At 41.8% G+C, this 23405-nt stretch overlaps 1 protein-coding gene across 3 annotated transcripts in view; it reads right to left on the bottom strand.

The window, feature by feature from the left end:
* Positions 1-23405, bottom strand: part of DDR2 (discoidin domain receptor tyrosine kinase 2) — a 281188-nt gene that overhangs the window by 134388 nt on the left and 123395 nt on the right. For all 3 annotated transcript variants that reach the window (XM_077452620.1, XM_077452621.1, XM_077452622.1), the window contains exons 2-3: positions 3836-3942; positions 3314-3416 (exon numbers count right to left, since the gene is read on the bottom strand). In XM_077452620.1, the coding sequence (XP_077308746.1) occupies positions 3314-3416; positions 3836-3942 (210 nt within the window). The remainder of the gene's footprint in view (positions 1-3313; positions 3417-3835; positions 3943-23405) is intronic.

Raw genomic sequence — 23405 nt, 5'->3', positions numbered from 1 at the left:
CATTATGAGATATATTAACTAGAGGCAACAGAATGGGCAAATGTTGTATTATGAGTGCAGAACCCCTTTAAGAACATCATTGATATTTTAGGCAAAATATAAAACATACAAAAATTGTACCGTTTTATCATGTATTTTTGCTTAGAATTTTTTTTTAGAAAGTATTCTAACCACTTCAGCCCCAGAGCATTTGGCTGGCCAAAGACCAGAACGCTTTTTGCAATTCGGCAACTGACAATTGCACGGTCGTACGATGTGGTACATATTTTTAGTTAAAAAAATCACAATAAGCGTTTATTGATTGGTTTGCGCAAAAGTTATAGCATCTACAAAATAGGGGATAGTTTTATGGCACTTTAATTTTTTTTTTTTTTACTAGTAATGGCGGGGACCAGGCAGTTTTATCGTGACTGTGACATTATGGCAGACACATTGGACACTTTTAGCGCTATTTTGAGACCATTCACATTTATACAGCGATCAGTGCGATTAAAAATGCATTGATTACCATGTAAATGTGACTATCAGTGAAGGAATTAACCACTAGGCGGCGCTGCAGGGGTTAAGTATGTCCTAGGGAGTGATTCTAACTGTGGGGGGGAGGGGCTGTGTGTGATACTACACTGATCACTGCTCCCGATTACAGGGAGCTGTGATCAGTGACAGTGTCACTAGGCAGAACGGGGAAGTGCTGATGTAAACAAGCATTTCTCCATTCTTCCTATCCATGAGGAGATCCAGGGTATCCCCATGGACATCGAGTCTGCGGTACCTGTGGTCAGACTCACAGAGCCCGCGGTGGGTATTCGCACGTGCCTGCTAGCCCAGCCTCGCGAGATCACATACAATAATGTGATTTTGCGCATGTGTCAACATGTGGTATCTGCCATCACGGGATATCAATGTACGCTTTTTGTGGGTGCAACCCCTTCCTCGCAACTCAATTAGGTGAGAGGAAGGGGTTGCACCCCAAAACACATCCATTGATCCCCCATGATGGAAGCCAGCACATGTTGACATTAGGCATGGGATCAGGAGGGAAATCCCCAGTTTGAATCCCAATTTGTGTGCATATTCAAAATTTGACTTTTAGAGGGGTGACATCACCCTATTTTTGTGACACCACAAAATTCATTCATGGTGCTGAAAACGATGCATTGCATACATTAACAACAAAAACAAGGTGTGTGTAGCAGACCCACAACATAATAATAGTTCGCTGAAGAAGAGATTGTCACCTCATGTATCAAATAAATTACATTTTCACTAATGAATAAAATGTCCAAAAAGAAAAGCCCATTGGAGAACCTAGGAGACAGCTAAAAGAAACACAGGCAGTAAATCAAAGGAAATCTTCTTTCAGTTTAAGTTAAAAAATTTAGGATAAAATGTTTCTGGCATATCAATGCCCCCCCACCCGCAAAGTACTCAACATACTTTTGTCTTACTTCGCAGGCACTTTGGGGGGCAAGCCAGGATGGCCAGCTTCAAGTGCTGTCAGGGTTTCTTGTTGAGGTCTGGCCTCAGGCCCAACTGAGGCCACATAGTTCATTGAATTTCTCATTAAAGAGTTGTGTAGAATGCAGCATGCAAGGATTATATGGTTAGGTTTATAGTCCGCCATGTTGATTGGAGTAAGGAATAGGCGGAACCGGCTGGCCATTATCACAAAAGTGTTCTCCACCACTCTTCTGGCTCTGGTTAGATGGTAGTTATAAACCCTCTGGTCTGGGGTGAGGGTCCTCATGGCTTCAAAATGGTCAGCTGGTCAGAATGAATTAACAGAAAGCACTGAAAAACAAAGGCTGGAGCTGAAAATTAGAGAAAGAAGGAGCCCAAAGGGTGGCGCACTTGGTGGTGAACTTCCTCTTTTTAGTGCCGTCGTACGTGTTGTACGTCACCGCGTTCTTGACGTTTCCAAATTTTGACCAACTTTGTGTGACCGTGCATATGCAAGACAAGTTTGAGCCAACATCCGTCAGAAAAAGAACATGGATTTTGTTGTCGCAATGTGCGATCGTGTGTACGCGGCATTACAGTGAGTAAACTGGTCGTCTGCATTCTTATTGCACAGCCAGGTGGCAAGATCATAGGGCACCAAGATCCAACAACAGAAGAATGTAAGTCAGAGATCCCTATATTATCACAGCAGTAAATTAATGGAAAATGTCATGCAATCAATTATTTTGCATCGATATACAGTACAATATGATAGATTACAGCAGAAATAATTATATAATGAAATATACAGCAACCAGGTATAAGCTTTTACAGTCTAATGCCCCATACACACGGTTGGAAATTCGGAAAAAGTCAGATCGGATTATGTTGTTGGAAAATCCGATCGTGTGTGGGCTCTATCAGACTTTTTCTATCGGAAATTTCCGAGGATCTAAAATTTTCCAGCAACAAAATCTGATCAGACTTTTTCCGATCGTGTGTAGAGAATTCTGACGCACAAAGTGCCACGCATGCTCAGATAAAATTTGGAGACGAAAGATATTGGCTACTGGCCTCTACGTAGTCCCGTCATACGTTACAAACGTCACCTCGTTCTGAACGATCAGATTTTCCAATAAATTTGTGTGACCGTGTGTGCAAGGCATTAGTCAGCTGAATAATGAAAGCTGCAGTCTGATTGTTTGCCGAGTTATTGCACAATATTGCTGTTTTTAGCTGATTATTATAGTATGTAACATAAAAATATCTGGCAGATACATTTTACTTAAAGGATAGGTTCACTTTTGTAAAAAAATAAAAATAAATGCACAGCTTTTTGCAGGTAAAAAATGTGCATTTATTATTTATTTATTTTTACTAGGAGCCTGCAAAGCATTGTACCCATGTTCAGCAGATTGAGGGTGCAATGCAGGCCTCTTGCAGACTGTCAGTCTAAACTGGCTGCTGAAACCTTGTACTAACAGGCAGTTACACACTGACAGGAAGCATTAGTGAACTACCTAGAGTGCCTATTGCTGCCCTGGTAGTTTACTGAGAACTATAAGCTGACAGCCACAAAGGAAGTCGATACTTGTAGTTCATTTACAGAACTCTGTGAATGAATGATGTGGCCAAGTGGGCAGAGCTCTGAATGGCTGCGTTTTTCAAAACTGTGACAGCGAGAGTTTGGAAAAGATCCCCCGTTTACTGTCACAATGGGGGATCGGGGGGTCCTGGCTTTGCAGCATTTGTAACATGTGACATGTTACACCCTGAATATGGGTGTAACTTGTAATATGTTACGAAGGGTGAGCTTATCCTTTAAGCGCCTATCCTTTTCATATAAAAGTCTCTGCCCATTTAATGTACATACCTGCCATATTTAGCTGCAGTAGATTCTGACCACTGACTAGACGCAGTAATATCTTCATCCGGAATCTGTCTTCCAGTCATGCCCAATGGATAGCGGCATACAGCTGAAATTAAGAAATAGGTATGTTATTTATTTCATAGCTGGTAATATTCAGGTTATAGCGCCTGTTTCAGCATTAAAGAACTGGGTCTCATGAGCACTTAAGATCACCCCCACACGCATTATAATTTGTTTGTACAATCTGTTACAATTCTTTCAGCTTATATACAATCATAAAAACCCTTACAATATATAGTTGTTAAAATACTGTACATAAATAATCCAAATCAGTTTGCAATATGTATGCTCAGATAGATAAACTATGTCCCTGTTGAAACAATAATCATGTGTTAGTACAGCATAGCCATTCATAAAAAGACTGTGCCAAAGTGTGCCACAACATGAATTTTGTTGTAATATTAATTTATCTAAAAATACTGCAGCTCAAAACAAGACTGTTTTAAAAAAAGAATGAGGGCTTACCGGGATTGACCTGTGATTCGGCAAAATCTAAGATTAGGATTAGTAGTAAAATGTGGATTATTTCTTTTTTCACCAACATCTTCCCGTGGCTGAAGTCAACGCAACACCTGAAAAATGAAGGAAAAGTTCAATTTTTTTGAATGAAGTATTTACCTTAATAAATAAAAATAAAAGAAAAAAAAAATAATATATATATAAACATATACACACACACACACACACATTTGTACTCCAAAGTTTGCATATCCTGGCAGAAATTGTAACATTTTGGCATTAATATTGAAAATATGACTGATCATGCCAAAAAACTGTCTTTTATTTAAGGATGGCAATTACATAAAGCCATTTATTATCACATCGTTTCTTGGATCATTTTTAAATCATAATGTTAACAGAAATCACCAAAATGGCCCTGATAGAACGTTTACATACCCTTGAATGTTTGGCCTTGGTACAAAGAAAGGTGGCACACACAGGTTAAAATTGCAACTAAAGGTTAATTTCCCACATTTGTGGCTTTTTAAATCACAGTTTAGTGTCTGTGTATAAATAGTCAATGAGTTTGTTAATTCTCACATGGATGCACTAAGCAGGCTAGACACTGAGCCATGAGGAAGTAGAAAAGAACAGTCAAAAGACTTGCGTAACAAGGTAATGAAACTTTACAAAGATGGAAAAAGAATATAAAAAAGATATCCAAAGCCTTGAATATGCCAGTCAGTACTGTTTAATCACTTATTAATACATGAAAAATTTGAGGCTTTTTTCATACTAAGCCAAGGTCAGGTAGACCAAGAAAGATTGCAGCCACAACTGGTGGAAGAATTGCTCAGGATACAAAGAAAAATCTACAGGTAACCACAGGAGAAATACAGGATGTCTCCAAAAAGACGGTGTGGTTGCTTTTACGAGCACAATTCAACAATTCTTGAACAAAAAAGAGCTGCATGGTTGACCTGCCAGAAGGAAGCCTTTACTGTGCCAATGCCACAAAAAATGGCATGTCAAGGTGTTTGCTGGGCATATTGTAATCAGGCTTTTTTGTTGAACTTTTCCAGTAAAGGCTTCTTTCTGGCAACTTGACCATGCAGCTCTTTTTTGTTTAAGTATCTTAACCTCCCTGGCGGTATGATTATTTGAGATTTTAGGTGCTGAAAGTGGTACCATTATTTTGCATGGAAATTTGGCGTTTTATATTGTATTCCTGTAATTCTTAGGAATAACTCACTTAAATCTGTCCAAACCAGAGTCTAGTAGACATTCCGGGTATGATAACGTTTGAAAACTGAAATCATAAATTATAATATAATAAATTATTATAAATAATTATACCAAATAATAATACAAATGATTCAATAATGTAATCAAATCAAAAACACAGAAATTTGCTCAGTTGCAGAATTGTCACTGTCATTACTTTTCAGTATTTTATGACGGATCTCCCCACAAGTCACTATTCTCAATTCTTCGAGTGATTCTAATTTATTTTCGCTGTTTTCTAGCTGGTCTAAAACCATTTTTAATGTAAAGGGACAGTTTTGGTTGGTATGGACAATCTCCAGTTTCCAGGCATAAAGAACAGTTTTTGTAATATAAAACTGCATGCAGGGCACTGGAGAAACCACTAGGGACAAAGGGGATGTGAAATAATTACATACAGCAATGTAATCTGTAAGATTACATTATACTGTATGTAATGTGTGTGTTTCACTTTTTGAATTTGGCGGCGTTCTCCTCCCCCGTGTGGCACAACGCTCACAGGGAACGGTGCCCGGCGATGTGATGAATCGAGCGGAGCATGGCTCGCTCGCACAGCGGGGGGGGGGGGGAGACATCGCTGGATCCAGAGGACAAGGTAAGTAAACTCATCCTGGATCCAGCGATGCGATCCCGAGTCTGGCTCTTGGTTACCGCTTTTGGTTCTGAATTTTCCCCCCCGAGCCAGACTCAGGAATACCGCCAGGGGGGTTAATATTGTGCTCCTTAAAAACAACCACACCATCCTTTTCCAGAGCAGTCTCTGTATTTCTCCTGAGGTTACATGTGGGCTTTTCTTTGTATCCCGAACAGTTCCTGTGACAATCTTTCTTGATCTTCCTGGACTTGGCTTGGTATCAAGAGATTCCCAAATTTTCCACTTCTCATTAAGTGATTGAACAGTACTGACTGGCATATTCAAGGCTTTGGATATCTTTTTATATCCTTTTTCATCTTTGTAAAGTTTCATTACCTTTACAAACTCATATATATATATATATATAGTTGTGCTCATAAGTTTAAATACCCTGGCAGAATTTATGATTTATTGGACATTTTTCTAAGAATATGAATGATAACACAAAAACATTTCTTTCACTGGTGGTTAGTGTTTGGCTGAAACCATTTATTATGAATCAACTGTGTTTACTCTTTTTAAATTATAATCACAACAGAAACTACCCAAATGACCCTGGATCATATGTTTACATACCCTTGGGATTTTGGCCTGACAACATGCACACGAGTTGACACAAAGGGGTTTGAATGGCCTTTAAAGGTAAACATCCTCACCTGCGATCTGTTTGCTTGTAATTAGTGTGTGTATACAAGGTCATTGAGTTTCTGGACTCCTGACAGACCCTTACATCTTTCATCCAGTGCTGCACTGATGTTTCTGGATTCTGAGTCATGGGGAAAGCAAAAGAATTGCCAAAGGATATGTGGGAAAAGGTAGTTGAACTGTATAAAACAGGAAAGGCATACAAAAATATATCCAAGGAATTGAGAATGCCAATCAGCAGTGTTCAAACTCTAATCAAGAAGTGGAAAATGAGGGGTTCTGTTGAAACCAAACCACTGTCCGGTAGACCAACTAAAGTTTCAGCCACAACTGCCAGGAAAATTGTTTGGGATGCAAAGAAAAAACCCACAAATAACTTCAGGTGAAATACATGAAAACATGTGGTGTTTCAATATGCACAATAAGGAGACACTTGAACAAAGATGGGCTGTATGGTCGAGTTGCCAGAAGAAAGCCATTACTATGCAAATGCCACAGAGTATCCTGCTTACAATATGCCAAACAGCACAGAGACAAGCATCAAACCTTTTGGCACATGTACGAATTTACTAATTTAATTAGGAGTGATGAGACCAAAATTTAGCTTTTTGGCAACAACCATAAACACTACAATTGGAGAGGAGTCAACTAGGCCTATGATAAAAGGTACACCATTCCTACTGTGAAACACAGAGGTGGATCGCTGATGTTTTGGGGATGTGTGAGCTACAAAAGGCACAGGAAATTTGATCAGAATTGTTGGCAAGATGAATGCAGTATGTTATCAAAAAATACTGGAGGAACATTTACATTCGTCAGCAAGGAAGCTGCGCATGGAACGTACTTGGACATTCCAACATGACAATGATCCAAAACACAAGGCCAAGTTGACATGTCATTGACTACAGCAGAATAAAGTGAAGGTTCTGGTGTGGGCATCTCAGTCTCCTGACTTCAATATCATTGAACTACTCTGGGGAGATCTCAAATGTTCAGTTCATGCAAGACAGCCCAAGAATTTACAGGAACTGGAGGCTTTTTGCCAAGAGGAATGGGCAGCTTTACATCTGAGAAGATAAAGAGCCTCATCTACACACAAATACCACAAAAGACTTCAAGCTGTCATTGATGTTCAAGGGGGCAATACATGGTATTAAGAACTGGGGTATGTAAACTTTTGATCAGGGTAATTTGGGTAGTTTCTGTTGTGATTATGGCTTAACCTCTTCAGCCCCAGAAGATTTGGCTGCTCAATGACCAGGCCATTTTTTTGCGATACGGCACTGCGTCGCTTTAACTGACAATTTTTTCGCCCCACAAAATAGAGTTTTCTTTTGGTGATCACCTCTGCAGTTTTTATTTTTTGCTCTATAAACAAAAGAAGGTGACAATTTAGAAAAAAACACAATATCTTTAACTTTTTGCTATAATAAATATCCCAATTTTTTAAAAAAGTTTTTAGTTTAGGCTGATATGTATTGTTCTACATATTTTTGGTAAAAAAAAAATCACAATAAGGTATATTGATTGGTTTGCACAAACATTATAGCGTCTACAAAATAGGGGATAGATTTATAGAATTTTTATTATTTTTTTTTAGTAATTGTAATGGCGGTGATCTGTGATTTGTATCGGGACTGTGATATTGCGGACAAATTGGACACTTTTAAAACATTTTTGAGACCACTGACAACTCTATAGCGATCGGTGCTATAAAAATGCACTGATTACTATATAAATGTCACTGGCATGGAAGGGGTTAACACTAGGGGCGATCAAATGGTTAACTGTGTTTCCTAGGTGTGGTCTAAATGTGGGGGGGGGGGGTGGGACTGACTAGGGGAAGAGAGAGATCAGTATTCATTCTTTGTATGAACACACAATCTGTCTCCTCTCCCCTGAAAGACCCGGGATTTGTGTGTTTACACACACAGATCCCAGTTCTTGCTGTCACAAGAGATTGTGCTCTCATCGGCTGTGGGCACACACTGCAGCGTTCGCCTCCTACAGCGTCTTAAAGGGCTACAGTAAAACACAGCAACCAGTTAAAAAGAATAAACACAACTGATTGATAATAAATGGCTTTAGCCAAACACTAACCATGAGTGAAAGAAAAGTTTTTGTGTTATCATTCATATTCTCTGAAAAATGCCCAATAAATCATAACTTCTGCCAGTTATATATTCAAATGCTTGAAGAATATTGGTCTCCATTCACAAAACCAGATCGTATATGGTATGTAGGTGTCCAGACACATTTTAATATTTAAAGCAAAACGCTCAAAACTGTCAGTAGATACCACTTTAAAAGCAGTTAAAGTCAATTCACAGAAGGAAATAAATAATTAAATACATGTGGTAATTAAGTTGTGGTCCAGGTATGCGATATTTAAGGAATGTAAAAATCTAATATCCAATTTTGAGTTGTCTCTGCCTTTTTTGGATCAGCTCTCTCAACAGTAAGGCATATAAACCTAAATATGGTAATCATTGGGGTTGATTTCCCATTTGGAGTATCACACCAAAAATTATCTTTTTGTTGCAGGGGATGCTTGAAATCTGTCTTGTACCTTAGTGCTAGACATGTGCAATTTGTTTTGTTACAAATTTGTTTTTTAATGAATTTCAACAAATTCGTTAATTCGGAAATATCAGAATTAACGAAAACCTGTTTAATGAATTTTTCAGAATATTCGTAAATTCAAATATTTGAAAATTTGTAGATTCGTACATTTGCACATTCGTAAATCCATACATTCATAAATTTGTACATTCGCACATTCATAAATTCGTACATTCGTAAATTAGTAAATTTGGAAATTTGTAAATCTGAAATAATAATTAACTAATAATAACTTAATTATTACTAACTATTAAATTATAGGTATTGTAATTTTCTTTCAAATTTGGCTGTTAGTTAACGTAACAAATACAAATTTATCTGAAGTTACGAAATTATCCAAAATAGCGAATGCCGTATCCAAACGAATGGAACATAATGAATTAATAATAATAAATAATAATAAAAACTTTTTATTATTATTATGTATTATTAATTTGTTCTGTTCCATGTGTTTAGACGTAGAATTCGTTATTACGGATAATTCGTAACTTCGGATAAATTCGTATTCGTTACGTTCACTAACAGCCAAATTTGAAAGGAAATTACAATACCTATAATTTAATAGTTACTATTTCAGATTTTCAAATTTTCGGGTTTTCGAATTTCAAATGTAAAAATTTGCAAATTTTCTCATTTCCGAATGTATAAATAATATACAAATTTACAAATTTGTGAATTTACGAATGTACGAATTTACTAATTGCGATTGTAACAAATGACCCGAAAAAACAAAAAAAACAAAAAAGAATGAACCGAAAACAAACACATTTTTTGGCAGTGCACAGTGCATGTCTACTTAGTGCAGACTTCTGGGAAAATCAGTGAACTAATCACACAAGCAGGAAATTACATATCTCCAGAATTTAGTACATGATTTAAAGCTTCACTTTACAAAAAATACTCAATCACAAGCAAGGAAAATAAAATAAAATAAATTTTTGCTTGCGCATGGTCGGATGATGAAATTTGGCAGAGCTCCTCCTCATTTACTACACTTTGGAGTAGCTGCACTTGCAAACTCTTTTGGGAAGGCTGTCCACAAGGTTTAGAAGCGTGTCTATGAGAATTTTTGACCATTCTTCCAGAAGCGCATTTGTGAGGTTAGGCAATAATGTTGAATGAGAAAGCCTGGCTCACAGTTTGCGCTCTAATTTATCCCAAAAGTGTTCTATGGGCTTGAGGTCAGGGCTCTGTGCAGGCCAGTCAAGTTCACCCACCCAAAACTCACTCATCCATGTCTTTATGGACCTTGCTTTGTTCAAAGGTGCACAGTCATATATGATCATGAAGGGCCCATCCCCAAACTGTTCCCACAAAGTTGGGAGCATGAAATTGTCCAAAATGTCTTGGTGTGCTGTCACCTTAAGGATTCCATTCACTGGAACTAAGGGGCCAAACCCAACCCCTGAAAAACAAACCCACGCCATAATCCCTCCTCTATCAAATGATCTGATCTCACAAATGCGCTTCTAGAAGAATGGTCAAACATTCCCATAGATCCACTCCTAAACCTTGTGGACAGCCTTCCCAGAAGAGTTGAAGCGGTTATAGCTGCAAAGCGTTGGCCAACTCAATATTGAACCCTACGGACTAAGACTGGGATGCCATTAAAGTTCATGTGTGTATAAATGCAGGTGTCCCAATATTTTTGGAAATATAGTGTATCTATTTTCTACAGTCCTTTTGCAAGCTTTTGGAGACTTGTGTATATACAAGCATAAACATTATATGCTGCAAACCTCCCAATCACTCCAAACATAATACAATGTACATGCATATCACAATGGTCTAATCCCTTGCTAGAACATACTGTATATCATATGTACTTTACTTATTCACAATTATTTTTAGAAATATGGCTTAACCACTTGCTTACTGGGCACTTAAACACCCTTCCTGACCAGACCAATTTTCAGCTTTTGGTGCTCTCACACTTTGAATGACAATTACTCAGTCATGCAACACTGTACCCAAATGAATTTTGTGTCCTTTTTTTCCCACAAATAGAGCTTTCTTTTGGTGGTATTTGATCACCTCTGGGGTTTTTATTTTTTGCGCTATAAATGAAAAAAGACTGAAAATTTTGAAAAAAAACGCATATTTCTTTGTTTCTGTGATAAAATTTTGCAAATTATAATTTTTTTTCATAAATTTTGGCCACAATTTATACTGCTACATATCTTTGGTAAAAATAACCCAAATTAGTGGATATTATTTGGTCTTTGTGAAAGTTAGAGAGTCTACAATCTGTGGTGCGAATCGCACAAAATTGATCACACCTGATGTACTGGTGGCCTATCTCATTTCTTGCGACCCGAACAAGTCAGGAAAGTACAAATACCCCCCAAATGACCCCTTTTTTGAAAGTAGACATTCCAAGGTATTTACTAAGATGCATGGTGAGGTTTTTGATGTTGTCATCTTTTTCCCACAATTCTTTGCAAAATGAAGATTTTTTTTTTTTCTCACAAAATTTTCAATGTAATAGGTTATTTCTCTCACATGGCATGTGTATACCACAAATGACACCCCAAAATACGTTCTGCTACTCCTTCTGAGTATTACGATACCAAATGTGTGAGACTTTTACACAGCCTGACCACATACAGAGGCCCAATATTGAAATAGCACCATCAGGCGTTCTAGGAGCAAATTACACATTTCATTTCTCAACCACCTATTACAGTTTTGAAGGCCCTGGAGCACCAGGACAATGGAAATGCCCACAAAGTGACCCCACGTGGCACTGACGACACGTGGCACTGACAGATGGCACTGGAGGCAGATGGCACTGGAGGCAGATGGCACTGGAGGCAGATGGGGCTGACAGATGGGGCTGGCAGATGGGGCTGACAGATGGGGCTGACAGATGGGGCTGGCAGATGGGGCTGGCAGATGGGGCTGGCAGATGTCGCTGGCAGATGGGGCTGGGGCTGGCACTGGGGCTGACACTGGCAGATGGCACTGGCAGATGGTGCTGGCTATTTGCTCTGGCTAATTGCTCTGGCAAATGGGGCTGGCAGATGGCACTGCGGCTGGCAGATGGCACTGGCGCTGGTAGGTGGCGCTGGCAGGTGGCACTGGGGCTGGCGGCACTGGGGCTGACGGATGGCACTGGCGCTGGCAGGTGGCACTGGCGCTGGCAGGTGGCACTGGCAGGTGGCACTGGCATGTGGCACTGGCAGGTGGCACTGGCACTGGGGCTTGCGGCACTGGGGTTGGCGGCACTGGGGCTGACGGATGGCACTGGCGCTGGCAGGTGGCACTGGCACTGGCAGGTGGCAGGTGGCACTAGCAAGTGGCACTGGCGGCACTGGCGGCACTGGTGGTGGCAGGTGGCACTGGCGGCACTGGCACTGGGGCTGACGGATGGCACTGGCGCTGGCAGGTGGCACTGGCGCTGGCAGGTGGCACTGGCGCTGGCAGGTGGCACTGGCAGGTGGCACTGGCACTGGCGGCACTGACGGCACTGGGGCTGACGGCACTGGGGCTGACGGATGGCACTGGCAGGTGGCACTGGCAGGTGGCACTGGTGCTGGCAGGTGGCACTGGCAGGTGGCACTGGGGCTGACGGCACTGGCAGCACTGGGGCTGACGGCACTGGCGGCACTGGGGCTGACGGCACTGACGGCACTGGGGCTGACGAACGGCACTGGGGCTGACGGGCGGCACTGGGGCTGACGGGCGGCATTGGCGCTGGCAGGTGGCGCTGGCAGGTGGCACTGGCGCTGGCGGCACTGGGGCTGACGGCACTGGGGCTGACGGCAGGCGCTGGCAGGTGGCACTGGCGGCACTGGCACTACTGGCAGATGGCACTGGGCTGACAGATGGCACTGGCACTGGGGCTGACAGATGGCAGTGGGGCTGGCACTGGGGCTGACACAGGCACTGGGGCTGACACTGGCACTGGGGCTGACACTGGCACTGGGGCTGACACAGGCACTGGGGCTGACACTGGCACTGGGGCTGACACATAGATCGCTCTCCCTCCTCACACGCTGTCTCTGTGTGAGGAGGGAGAGACACGGCAATGGGAGATGATCTCATATGTTTACATATGAGATCATCTCCCATTGGCAGCTGCGATCGCGCTGTGAACGGCGATCTGTATTTGCCTGTCTCCGGGAGACACGGCAAATACAATACTTCCGCGATGCGCGCCCCCGGCGGCGCGCATTGCGGAAGTAAACACCAGGCCGTCCAGGGACGGCTAGGCGAAGGAAGCCGCCCGCTCTAAGGCCGTCATTCGGCTATAGGGCGGGCGGGAGGAGGTTAAATATTCGGAAGACAGGATGGGTTTATGAACAGACAAGTATTCTTACAAAGGTGTGGAACTTGAGCTGCTGGGAGAGGGGTGTCGTCAATTTGAAGGTTTGACAAATGGACACTTTCAAGAACATCAGAGAATGACAATGGCTATTCTCTATCAAGAAAAAACAGACCTGTCCAAAATATAGAGATGACTTTGCCAAAGATCACAACAAAAATTACTTTAACTACTTGCCGATCGCGTTATACCCGAATGATGGCTACAGCATGGCCGACTAGTTCTGGGAGACCATCATATGATGGCCTCCCGTTATCACATCCACTGGGGGCGCGGGGAGCACGCTCTGTGATTACAGTGTCCTATAGACACTGCTGATCACAGATTGAGGTAAAGAGCCAATCAGTGGCTCTTTACTACTTGATCAGCTGTGTTTAATCACAGCTAATCATGGATGAAAACAGAAGCCGGTTATTGGTACTCCTTTCCTCATGATGTCAGCATGAGAAAAGGAGAAGAGAGCCAATAATCAGCTTGTGTAAAATGGATATGTACACTGATAATCAGAGCAATGATTATCAGTGTCCTGATAATCAGTGCAGTCCCAACAGTGCCCACCAGTGCTGCCAATCTGCGCCCATTAATGCTGCCAATCTGTGCAAACGAGTGCTGCCAATCAGTGCCCATCAGTGCTGCTAATCAGTGCTCATAGTGCCTCCTCATTAGTGTCACCTATCAGTGCCACCAAACAGAGCCGATCAGTGCAGCCTATCAGTGACACCTACCAGTGCCCTGCCTATCAGTGCCCTTCAGTGCTGCCTATCAGTGCCCATCAGTGCCGCCCATCAGTGCCATCTATAAGTGCCCATCAATGCCACCTATTATTGCCCACCAGTTCCCATCAGTGCAGCCTCATCAGTGCCTCCTCATCAATGTCCATCAGTACAGCCTATCAGTGCCCACCAATGCCCATCAGTGCCCCCTCATCAGTGCTCATCAGTGCAGCCTATCAGTGCCCATCAGTGCAGCCTCATCAGCGCACATCAGTGAAGGAGAACAAAAATACCTGTTTGGCAAAATTTTATAACAAACTCTTAAAAAGATTTGTGTTTGTTTTCAAAATGTATGTTTTTTATTAATTTATAGAGCAAAAGAAAAAACATAGTGGTGATTAAATACCACCAAAAGAAAGCTCTATTTGTGTGCAAAAAATTATACAAATGTTGTTTGGGTACAGTGTTGCATGACCGCGTAATTGTCTTTCAAAGTGCAACAGTGCTGAAAGCTGAAAATTGGCCTGGGTAGGAAGAGGGTAAAAGTGCACAGTAGGCAAGTGCTTAAAGCAGGGTTTCTCAACCAGGGTTCTTTGGAAGCTTATGGTTCCTCCAGAGGTTACCAGTGGAAAATAGCATAACAAGTACACACATATACAGTATCTCACAAAAGTGAGTACACCCCTCATATTTTTGTAAATATTTTATTATAGCTTTTCATCTGACAACACTAAGGAATGAAACTTTGCTACAATGTAAAGTAGTGAGTGTATAACAGTGTAAATTTGCTGTAGCCTCAAAATAACCCAACATACAGCTATTACTGTCTAAACCACTGTCAACAAGGGTGAGTATACCACTAAGTGAAAATGTCCAAATTGGAGCCAATTAGCCATTTTCCCTCCATGGTGTCATGTGACTCATTAGTGTTACAAAGTCTCAGGTGTGAATGGGGAGCAGGTGTGTTAAATTTGCTGTTATCGCACTCAGCCTCTCATACTGGTCACTGGATGTTCAACATGGCACCTCATGGCAAAGAAATCTGAGGGTTTGAAAAAAAGAATTGTTGCTCTACCTAAAGATGGCCTAGGCTATAAGAAGTTTGCCAAGACCCTGAAACTGAGTTGCAGCACGGTGGCCAAGACCATACAGTGGTTTAACAGAACAGGTTCCACGCAGAACAGGTCACTCCATGGTCGACCAAAGAAGTTGAGTGTACTTGCTCAGCATCATATCCAGAGGTTGTCTTTGGGAAATAGAGGTATGAGTGCTGCCAGCATTGCTGCAGAGGTTGAAATGGTGGGGGGACAGCCTGTCAGTGCTCAGACCATATCATATGCTGCACACTGCATCAAATTGGTCTGCACGTCTGTCATCCCAGAAGGAAGCCTCTTCTAAAGATGAGGCACACGAAGGCCTGCAAGCAGTTTGCTGAAGACCAGGAGACGAAGGACATGGATTGCTGAAACCACGTCCTGTGGTCTGAAGAGACCAAGATAAACTTATTTGGTTCAGATGGTGTCAAGTATGTGTGGCGGCAACCAGGTGAGGAGTAAAAAGACAAGTGAGTCTTGTCTACAGTCAAGCATGGTGGTGGGAGTGTGCATGCTGTCGGCACTGGGGAGCTATAGTTCATTGAGGGAACCATGAATGCCAACTTGTACTGTGACATACTGACGCAGAGCATGATCCCTCCCTTCAGAGACTGGGCCATAGGGCAGTACTCCAACATAATAATGACACCAAAAACACCTCCAAGATGACCACTGCCTTGCTAAGGAAGCTGAGAGTAAAGATGATAGACTGGCCAAGCATGTCTCCAGACCTAAACCCTATTTGAGCATCTGTGGGGCATCCTCAAACGGAAGGTGGAGGAGCACAAGGTCTCTAACATCCCCAGCTCCATGATGTCATCATGGTGGAGTGAAAGAGGACTCCAGTGGCAACCTGTGGAGCTCTGGTGAACTCCATGCCCAAAAGGGTTAAGGCAGTGCTGGAAAATAATGGTGGCCACTCAAACTATTGACACTATGGGCCCATTTTGGACATTTTCCCTTAGGGGTGTACTCACTTTTGTTGCCAGCGGGTTTAGACATTAATGGCTGTGCCTTAAGTTATTTTGAGGGGGACAGCAAAGTTACTCTGTTATATAAGCTATACAGTCACTACTTTACATTGTAGCAATATGTGATTTATTCAGTGTTATCACGTGAAAAGATATAAAATATTTACAAAAATGTGAGGGGTGTACTCACTTTTGTCAGATACTGTACATACTGTATATACCCTTCTTCCATTGGTAAAAAAGACAACGTTATATGTTTTTATTGGTGGAAGAAGGGTATTTGTTTTATATGTGCGTTATTTTTCATATTGTTTTCATTCAATATTTGATATTTGATATTTTTTAAATATATTTTGTATTTACTTAAAGGGGTCGTAAAGGTAAAAGTTTTTTCACCTTAATGCATTCTATGCATTAAGGTGAAAAAACATCTGACAATACTGTCCCCCCAGCCCCCCCGTTATGCTTACCTGACCCCTCGAAAGTCCCGCACTCATCCCCGTCATCCTCTTCGCCGATCAGCCTGGCCACTGATTGGTTACAGTGGATGGATTGAAAGCAGCCCAACCATTTGCTCGCGCTGCTGTCAATCACATCCAATGACGCGGCACGCCGGGGGCGGGGCCGAGTGATAAAGCGAGCGGCTATAGCCGCCGGCTGTATCACGAGAGCGTGCCCGGAAGCACTCCACATCATGCGAGGGAGCCCGTGTGAAGTTTTGGAGTCCTTGCGGGAGGGAGCCGAGACAGCCGCCGAGGGACCCCAGAAGACCAGGTTCGGGGCCACTCTGTGCAAAACTAACTGCACAGTGGAGGTAAGTATAACATGTTTGCTATTTAAAAAAAACAAAAAAAACTTCCTTTACAACCCCTTTAATTGAACTTAATAGTTTATGATACATTGTGTGTGTCCTGTGAAAGCAGATTCCCTTTGATTGGTATTCTAGTCACCTTTTTTCTTTTGTATTAATAAACATGCTGCTGGGACTGCACTGACTCAGTGAGTTGCCATAATGCTACGGTTTAAACCATTGTACCTCTTTTATAAAACTGACAGGAGCTATAATTCTTCTCCACTGTATCCATCCTACTCTATATCACAATGAGATAAAATAACGCATGGTTTCATGAGATAAATACAGCATATTTCAATGAATTACCACATGCGTTATTTTAGAAGCATTTTTTAAATAGAACATATGTTTTAAAAAACACTGTGAGCTATTTTACTACAAAGGGGAGAATATCGGTTTTGTGAATGGAGCCCCATTAACATGTTTTTATATAAAGTCCATATATTTAGGCGTTGATTTACTAAAACTCCCACTTCCTTCTCCCCCACTTTCTTTTATGTATACCCCTTTGTTTGTAATTTTTATTTTATTTTTTGTTTGGTGTATACACGTTTTGTCACTGTGTGATTAGTAGGGTGTAGGTCCTGGGACCTGCCCTGAACGTCTTGTGAGGGGGTGGATATAGGCCTTCTGGCTTGGCTCGCCCTCTCTCAGGGGGTGTCCCTTCGGGGGAGCCCCAACCGAGTACTTGGGTGGGTCTGTTTTTCGGCACACCTTCGGCAGAGAAAGGGGTCCGTCTGGTTCCGGCCAGATGGACCAAGTGTGTACCCCAGTCCCTGTCTGGAGCCTAACGCCCTGGAGGATCAGGGTAAGGTCCTTCCTAGTGGAAGACAGTGTTACACCCGTTGCACATTTTGTGTCACTCTTTATGCGTGTGCACTTTTTTTGGCACCGGGTGGAATTTTTTGGATGTGTTTCACACGCCACTGGCTTTTACTAAAACTTGAGAGTGCAAAATCTGGTGCAGCTGTGCATGGTAGCTAATCAGCTACAGTGTGTTCAATAAAGCTTTGATAGAAAACATGGAAGCTGATTGGTTTCTATGCAGAGCTGCACGAGATTGTACACTCTCCAGTTTTAGTAAAGCAACCCCATAGAGAGTTGCCCCTGGACACAGAGGATTTAAGTTAACGGCTAAGTTCACCTTTTTTTCTTCTAAATTCCAGCTCCCCTATATGCTGATATAGCATTAATGTACTTGTTTTGCAAAAAACTGCTTTCCAATAATTCTACACTGGCTTACCTCCATTTCTTCATAGCTTTTTCAACTGCTCAGTGCCCATTTCTGACACTCCCAGTACTGCCATACTCTGCAGTACTCTGCAGCAATACTATGCAATACTCTGCAGCAATACTATGCAATACTCTGGCAACACTATGCAATACTCTGCCAATACTCTGCTAATACTCAGCAATATTCTGCCGATACTCGCTGATACTCTGCAATAAATTTGAGCAGAAACAAATAATTTTTATACATTTTTTTACCGAATTGTCAGTCTTTTTTGATTTATAGAGCAAAAAATAAAAAACCCAGCGGTGATTAAATACCACCAAAAGAAAGCTCTATTTGTGGGGAAAAAGGACAAACATTTCATATGGGTACAGTGTTGCATGACTGAGTAATTGTCATTCAAAGTGTGAGAGCAATGAAAGCTGAAAATTGGTCTGGTTAGAAAGGGGGTTTAAGGGCCCAGTGGGTAAGTGGTTAAGTTAGTTCTAAATTCAACACAGATTATTATGACCCGGCAATCACGGATGTTCCCTGGTGCATGCCACAGGGGGCGCGGGAGCAAGATTCTGTGAGGACGTCCATGGACATCCACCCAGAATAAGCCGACCACGCTGTAGCCATCTTTCTTATTGGTTTGACCTTTTTCCTTGAAAACAGAAAATACTGCTTCACATCCTGGCTTAAGGTATTGTTAACAAGCCCTCGGTATCTTTACAGATCTATTGGGATTCTTTAAAAGCCTATATGAGAGGTTTATTTATCTCTCCAATCTCTCCAATTTCAAGGATAAAAAAAAGATCTAGGGTTTGGGAACACTCAGTGACGAAGATTTCTTGAAGGCTGAACTTCAATATATAGCGAATTCTACCACAGAAACACAACGGAAGTGGATACAAAAACAACAGATATATGATGATATCTCTTGTAAAAAAAGTAGAGCAGAAACATTTTTTCTTCAGCAACCTTATTTTGAGGATGTGGAAAACATGGCCATCTCTTAGCAGCAATAGTAAAAGCTCAGAAACCAATGACACAAGTAGTAAAACTACAAACTTCTCCAAACAAAACTGTACAAACTACCTTAGAGATCTCTTTAGTGTTTCACAATAAAATAAAACAAAAAAAAAAAATTGTATAGTAGTAAATTATCCTATAAGGAGGCTGAACTGCAACTTTTTCTTAATTCCATTACGCGAACAGAATCATCAGTGGCTGATAGGGAGATGCTGGATCAACCCTTGACATTGACAAAGGAACTTCAAACTGCCTCTGCTAGTTTCCCTAATAATAAAGCCCCAGGTGCAGATGGGTTACCGAGGGAAGTCTATAAGGTTTATGGAGCTGAGTTACTGCCTGAATTATTAGAGATATTTAACCAATTAAGCGCCGGACCATTTTGCAGGCCAAAGACCAGAGCACTCTTTGCGATTCGGCACTGCGTCGCTTTAACTGACAATTGCGTGTTCATTCAATGGGACTCCTAAACAAAATTGACGCCCTTTTTTTCCCACAAATAGAGCTTTCTTTTGGTGGAATTTGATCACCCCTGCGGTTTTTGTTTTTTGCGCTATAAACAAAAAAGAGTGACAATTTTGAAAAAAATGCATTCTTTTTTACATTTTGCTATAATAGATATCCCCCAAAAATATATAAATAAATATATTTTTTTCCTCAGTGTAGGCCGATTTGTATTGTTCTTCTTATTTTTGGTAAAAAAAAGTTTCAATAAGCGATTATTGATTGGTTTGCTCAAAAGTTCTAGCGTTTCCAAAATAGGGGATAGTTTCATGGCATTTTTATTAATAATTTTTTTTTACTAGTAATGGCGGTGGTCAGCGATTTTTATCATGACTGCAACATTATGGCAGACACATCGGACATTTTTGACACATTTTTGGGACCATTGTCATTTATACAGCAATCAGTGCTATACAAATGCACTGATTCCTGTGTAAATGACACTGGCAGTGAAGGGGTTAACCACTAGGGGGCAGTGTAGGGGTTAAGTGAGCCCTGGGGAGTGTTTCTAACCGTGGGGGGGGCATGGCTGTGTATGACACGTCACTGATCTCTGCTCCGATCACAGGGAGAAGAGATCAGTGACACTGTCACTAGGCAGAATGGGGAGATGCTTGTTTACATCAGTATCTCCCCATTCTTCCTCCCCGCAAGACGATCGCAGCTATCCCCACAGCAATCGAGTCCGCGGGACACGCAATTAGACTCATGGAGGTCCCGATGGCATGGCGGGAAATTTAAAGGGACATACCTGTACGCCTATTTGCCTGACCGTGCCATTCTGCCAACGTATATCGGCGTGCGCCAGTCGGCATGTGATTAATACAGCACTGAAATGTGGTTATCTCCCACCCTCTATGAATGGCGCAATTATTATAGTTTTAGTAAAACCTGATAAAATTCCTAATAACCCTGAATCATACTGCCCAATATCATTGCTTACATCAGATGTAAAGCTATTGGCAAAAGTGTTAGCCATTAGACTGGCGAAAATAATATATAAGATATAGTGCATATAGGTCAAACTGGTTTCATCCCAAATAGGTCTACCATGCTGAATATAAGACATTTATTTTTCAACCTGCAGGTTCTGTCTGAAAAGTTGGGTAATAGAGCTATATTGTCGCTTCATGTGGCAAAAGCTTTTGAGCATAAAATTGGATTTTTTGTGGCATTGTCTGGAAAAGTTTGGTTTTTGGACCACAGTTTATAGTCTTGATACAACTTCTTTGCACTGCCCCGGTGGCATGACAGGTAAATGGACATTTATCGGAGCCTTTTTCACTGCATCGAGGAACAAGACAGGGATAATCATTGTCACTGTAGCGCCGGCTCCTGAAGAGCATGCGTTATTTGTTTTAAAAATTAATATTCCTAAAACCACACTTGGGTTTTAGGGCTAATTTTGCCAAATGATGGTTTCTGTACCAGTCTAGCTGGATTGTACTGGGTTTTCCTTGGCTGCAGGTGTCGCTGCTGTCACCACCAGCAAGTGGTAGAATGCAGCCTAGTTGGGTGTATTGAGTACCATCCTTGTCTCGGAACCAGCCCAGTTGGAGTGTTTGCCCTGGTGTGCAATCTGGGAGGTGGTATTTAAGGTACTGCGAACCCCCGAAATTATGCACAAATATGACCCCAAGACCCCTAAGGTGTGTTGGAGATGCCAGGGAGACACAGGCTCTCATCTCCACATTTTTTGGAACTGCCACCTGATCCACCCATTCTGGCTTGCAATACAGTCCCTCATCCAGGATCTGTTTGAGATTTCCCTTCCATTAGACCCTCTGCATTTTCTATTAGGACTACCGATCCCTGAACTCTCCAAACATGCTCAGAAACTCGCCACCTTTATTCTAATAGCAGCTAAAAGAGCCATCTCTGTACGATGGCTCTCCCAGACCCCACCCGCTCTCTCCCAAGTTTTGCAGAATCTAGAATCTAGAATACATTGGCCGTATGGAGTGGCTTACGGCAATAGTCCATGACACTATGCCACAGTTCTCTAGGATTTGGGATCTGTGGAATCACTCTGAACTTAATCCTGGTTCTTACTCTGTGCCCCCTTAGGAAGAGTTCAATGCTTAACTTAGCTGACCTATCAGTTCCATAACCTCCTGCAGGAGAGAAAATTTCCTTAACCCCTGCCTCCTGGAATATATACGCCTGGTTTAGCGATTTGTGATCTGTACCATAAATGACTGTGATTTTGATGGCATACTGATTGTATTAGATCTTTCTTATTCCTCCCCCCTTCCCTCTCTCCCTTTCCTCCTCTCTCTACCTCTCCTTACATTCCTCCCCCCTCTTTTTTTTCTTTGATTTGTTATGTATGCTATTAATATTGTTTCCCTACGCACTTATATAAGTGTATGATAATGTAATCTTGTTATCTTTATGCTTTCAATAAAAAATACAATTTAAAAAAAAGGTACTGCGAACCAGGCTTCTGGGTTCTGATCCAGAAGAGATTTTCTGTCTGTTTGGTCCTGGTCCTCCTGACCAGCCCCCATGGCCCTCCTGGCCTGGGGTGTGGATCCATGCAATTCCAAGTCTCGGGGCTGGATAACCCGAGGCAAAGCAACTACAGGGACAGGCCTGAATGGATATGAGGCCAAAATGATTCAATGGTGGTCCGGTGCCGTCTCATCTAGGGAGAGGCACAGCAACTGGAAAAGCATTCAGGGGAGGACTCTTCTGGAGAAGACCATGAATAAGGCTGGTTTCTCAGAAGGAGCCTGGAGGCTCAGTTGAAGGATACTATATGGATCTACACTGATACAGTATCGCCAGACCAGCTGAGAGATACTGGTACCGTATCATAGTTCTCTAAATTTATCTATATCCCTCAGTTACATTCAAGTCTGTGGCAGAGACTTTGCTTTTCTTAACACTTTACCGGATGCTAGGCCTAGCGAGAGGAGTTCTATCTGGTGGTTGTAAGAATCCAGTTGTGAAACGGTAATTGTCTGGATTTCTATTGTGAGAGACTTTCTATTTTTGCAGTTCCAAAAGTACCTGAACTTTCTTCATAACCCTCTACCCTTCATTAAGAAACTGTGTTATCTTTTAAACAAATATCCCAAAAAGAGGATCCAGTGTCAGTTTCTGCAATTCTCTGGGCCATCTACCACGGGAAACCCCTAGACGGAGGCGAGGTCAAGAAGGTAACGGTAAGCCCAACAAAACCAGCAGCTCCTTCGCTACATCACCTTTACTTTTTGATCTGGCCCTTGAACCTCTGGCTGCTTCTGTTCATCAATCATTAAATGTTATTAGGTTTCATAGACCTCTGGGAGAGGATAAGATTGCTTTATATGCTGATGATACACTTTAATTTTTGGGAGATACTTTGTCCTCTTTAAAGGCAGTGATGTCTTTGATTAATACATATGTCTCTTTTTCAGGTTTTACAATAAATTGGGATAAATCAGTTATTTTACCTGTAGACCCCTTGGTGACCAATCTGACAGCCTCTGCTTCTCAATTAGCTGTAGTTTCTACATTTAAATATCTAGGCTTACAAGTTACGTCACAAGTGAGTACATATGTTGAGCGGAAATTAGCCCAACTATTAAAGCGGTTTAAACAAGTGGGGAAAATGTGGAGTAAGCTGCCTTTAACAATAATAAGTAGAGAAAACGTGATAAAGATCAATTATTATATTTTCTACATAATTGCCCTGTATGGCTTCCTTGGAAA

The sequence above is a fragment of the Lithobates pipiens genome, unplaced genomic scaffold, assembly GCF_037356315.1.
Source record: "Lithobates pipiens isolate NorthernLeopardFrog02 unplaced genomic scaffold, aLitPip1_a1.2 Scaffold_23, whole genome shotgun sequence".
NCBI lineage: Eukaryota > Metazoa > Chordata > Amphibia > Anura > Ranidae > Lithobates > Lithobates pipiens.
The sequence above is the reverse complement of the archived record's forward strand: the minus strand, read 5'-3'. Positions and strand labels throughout refer to the sequence as shown.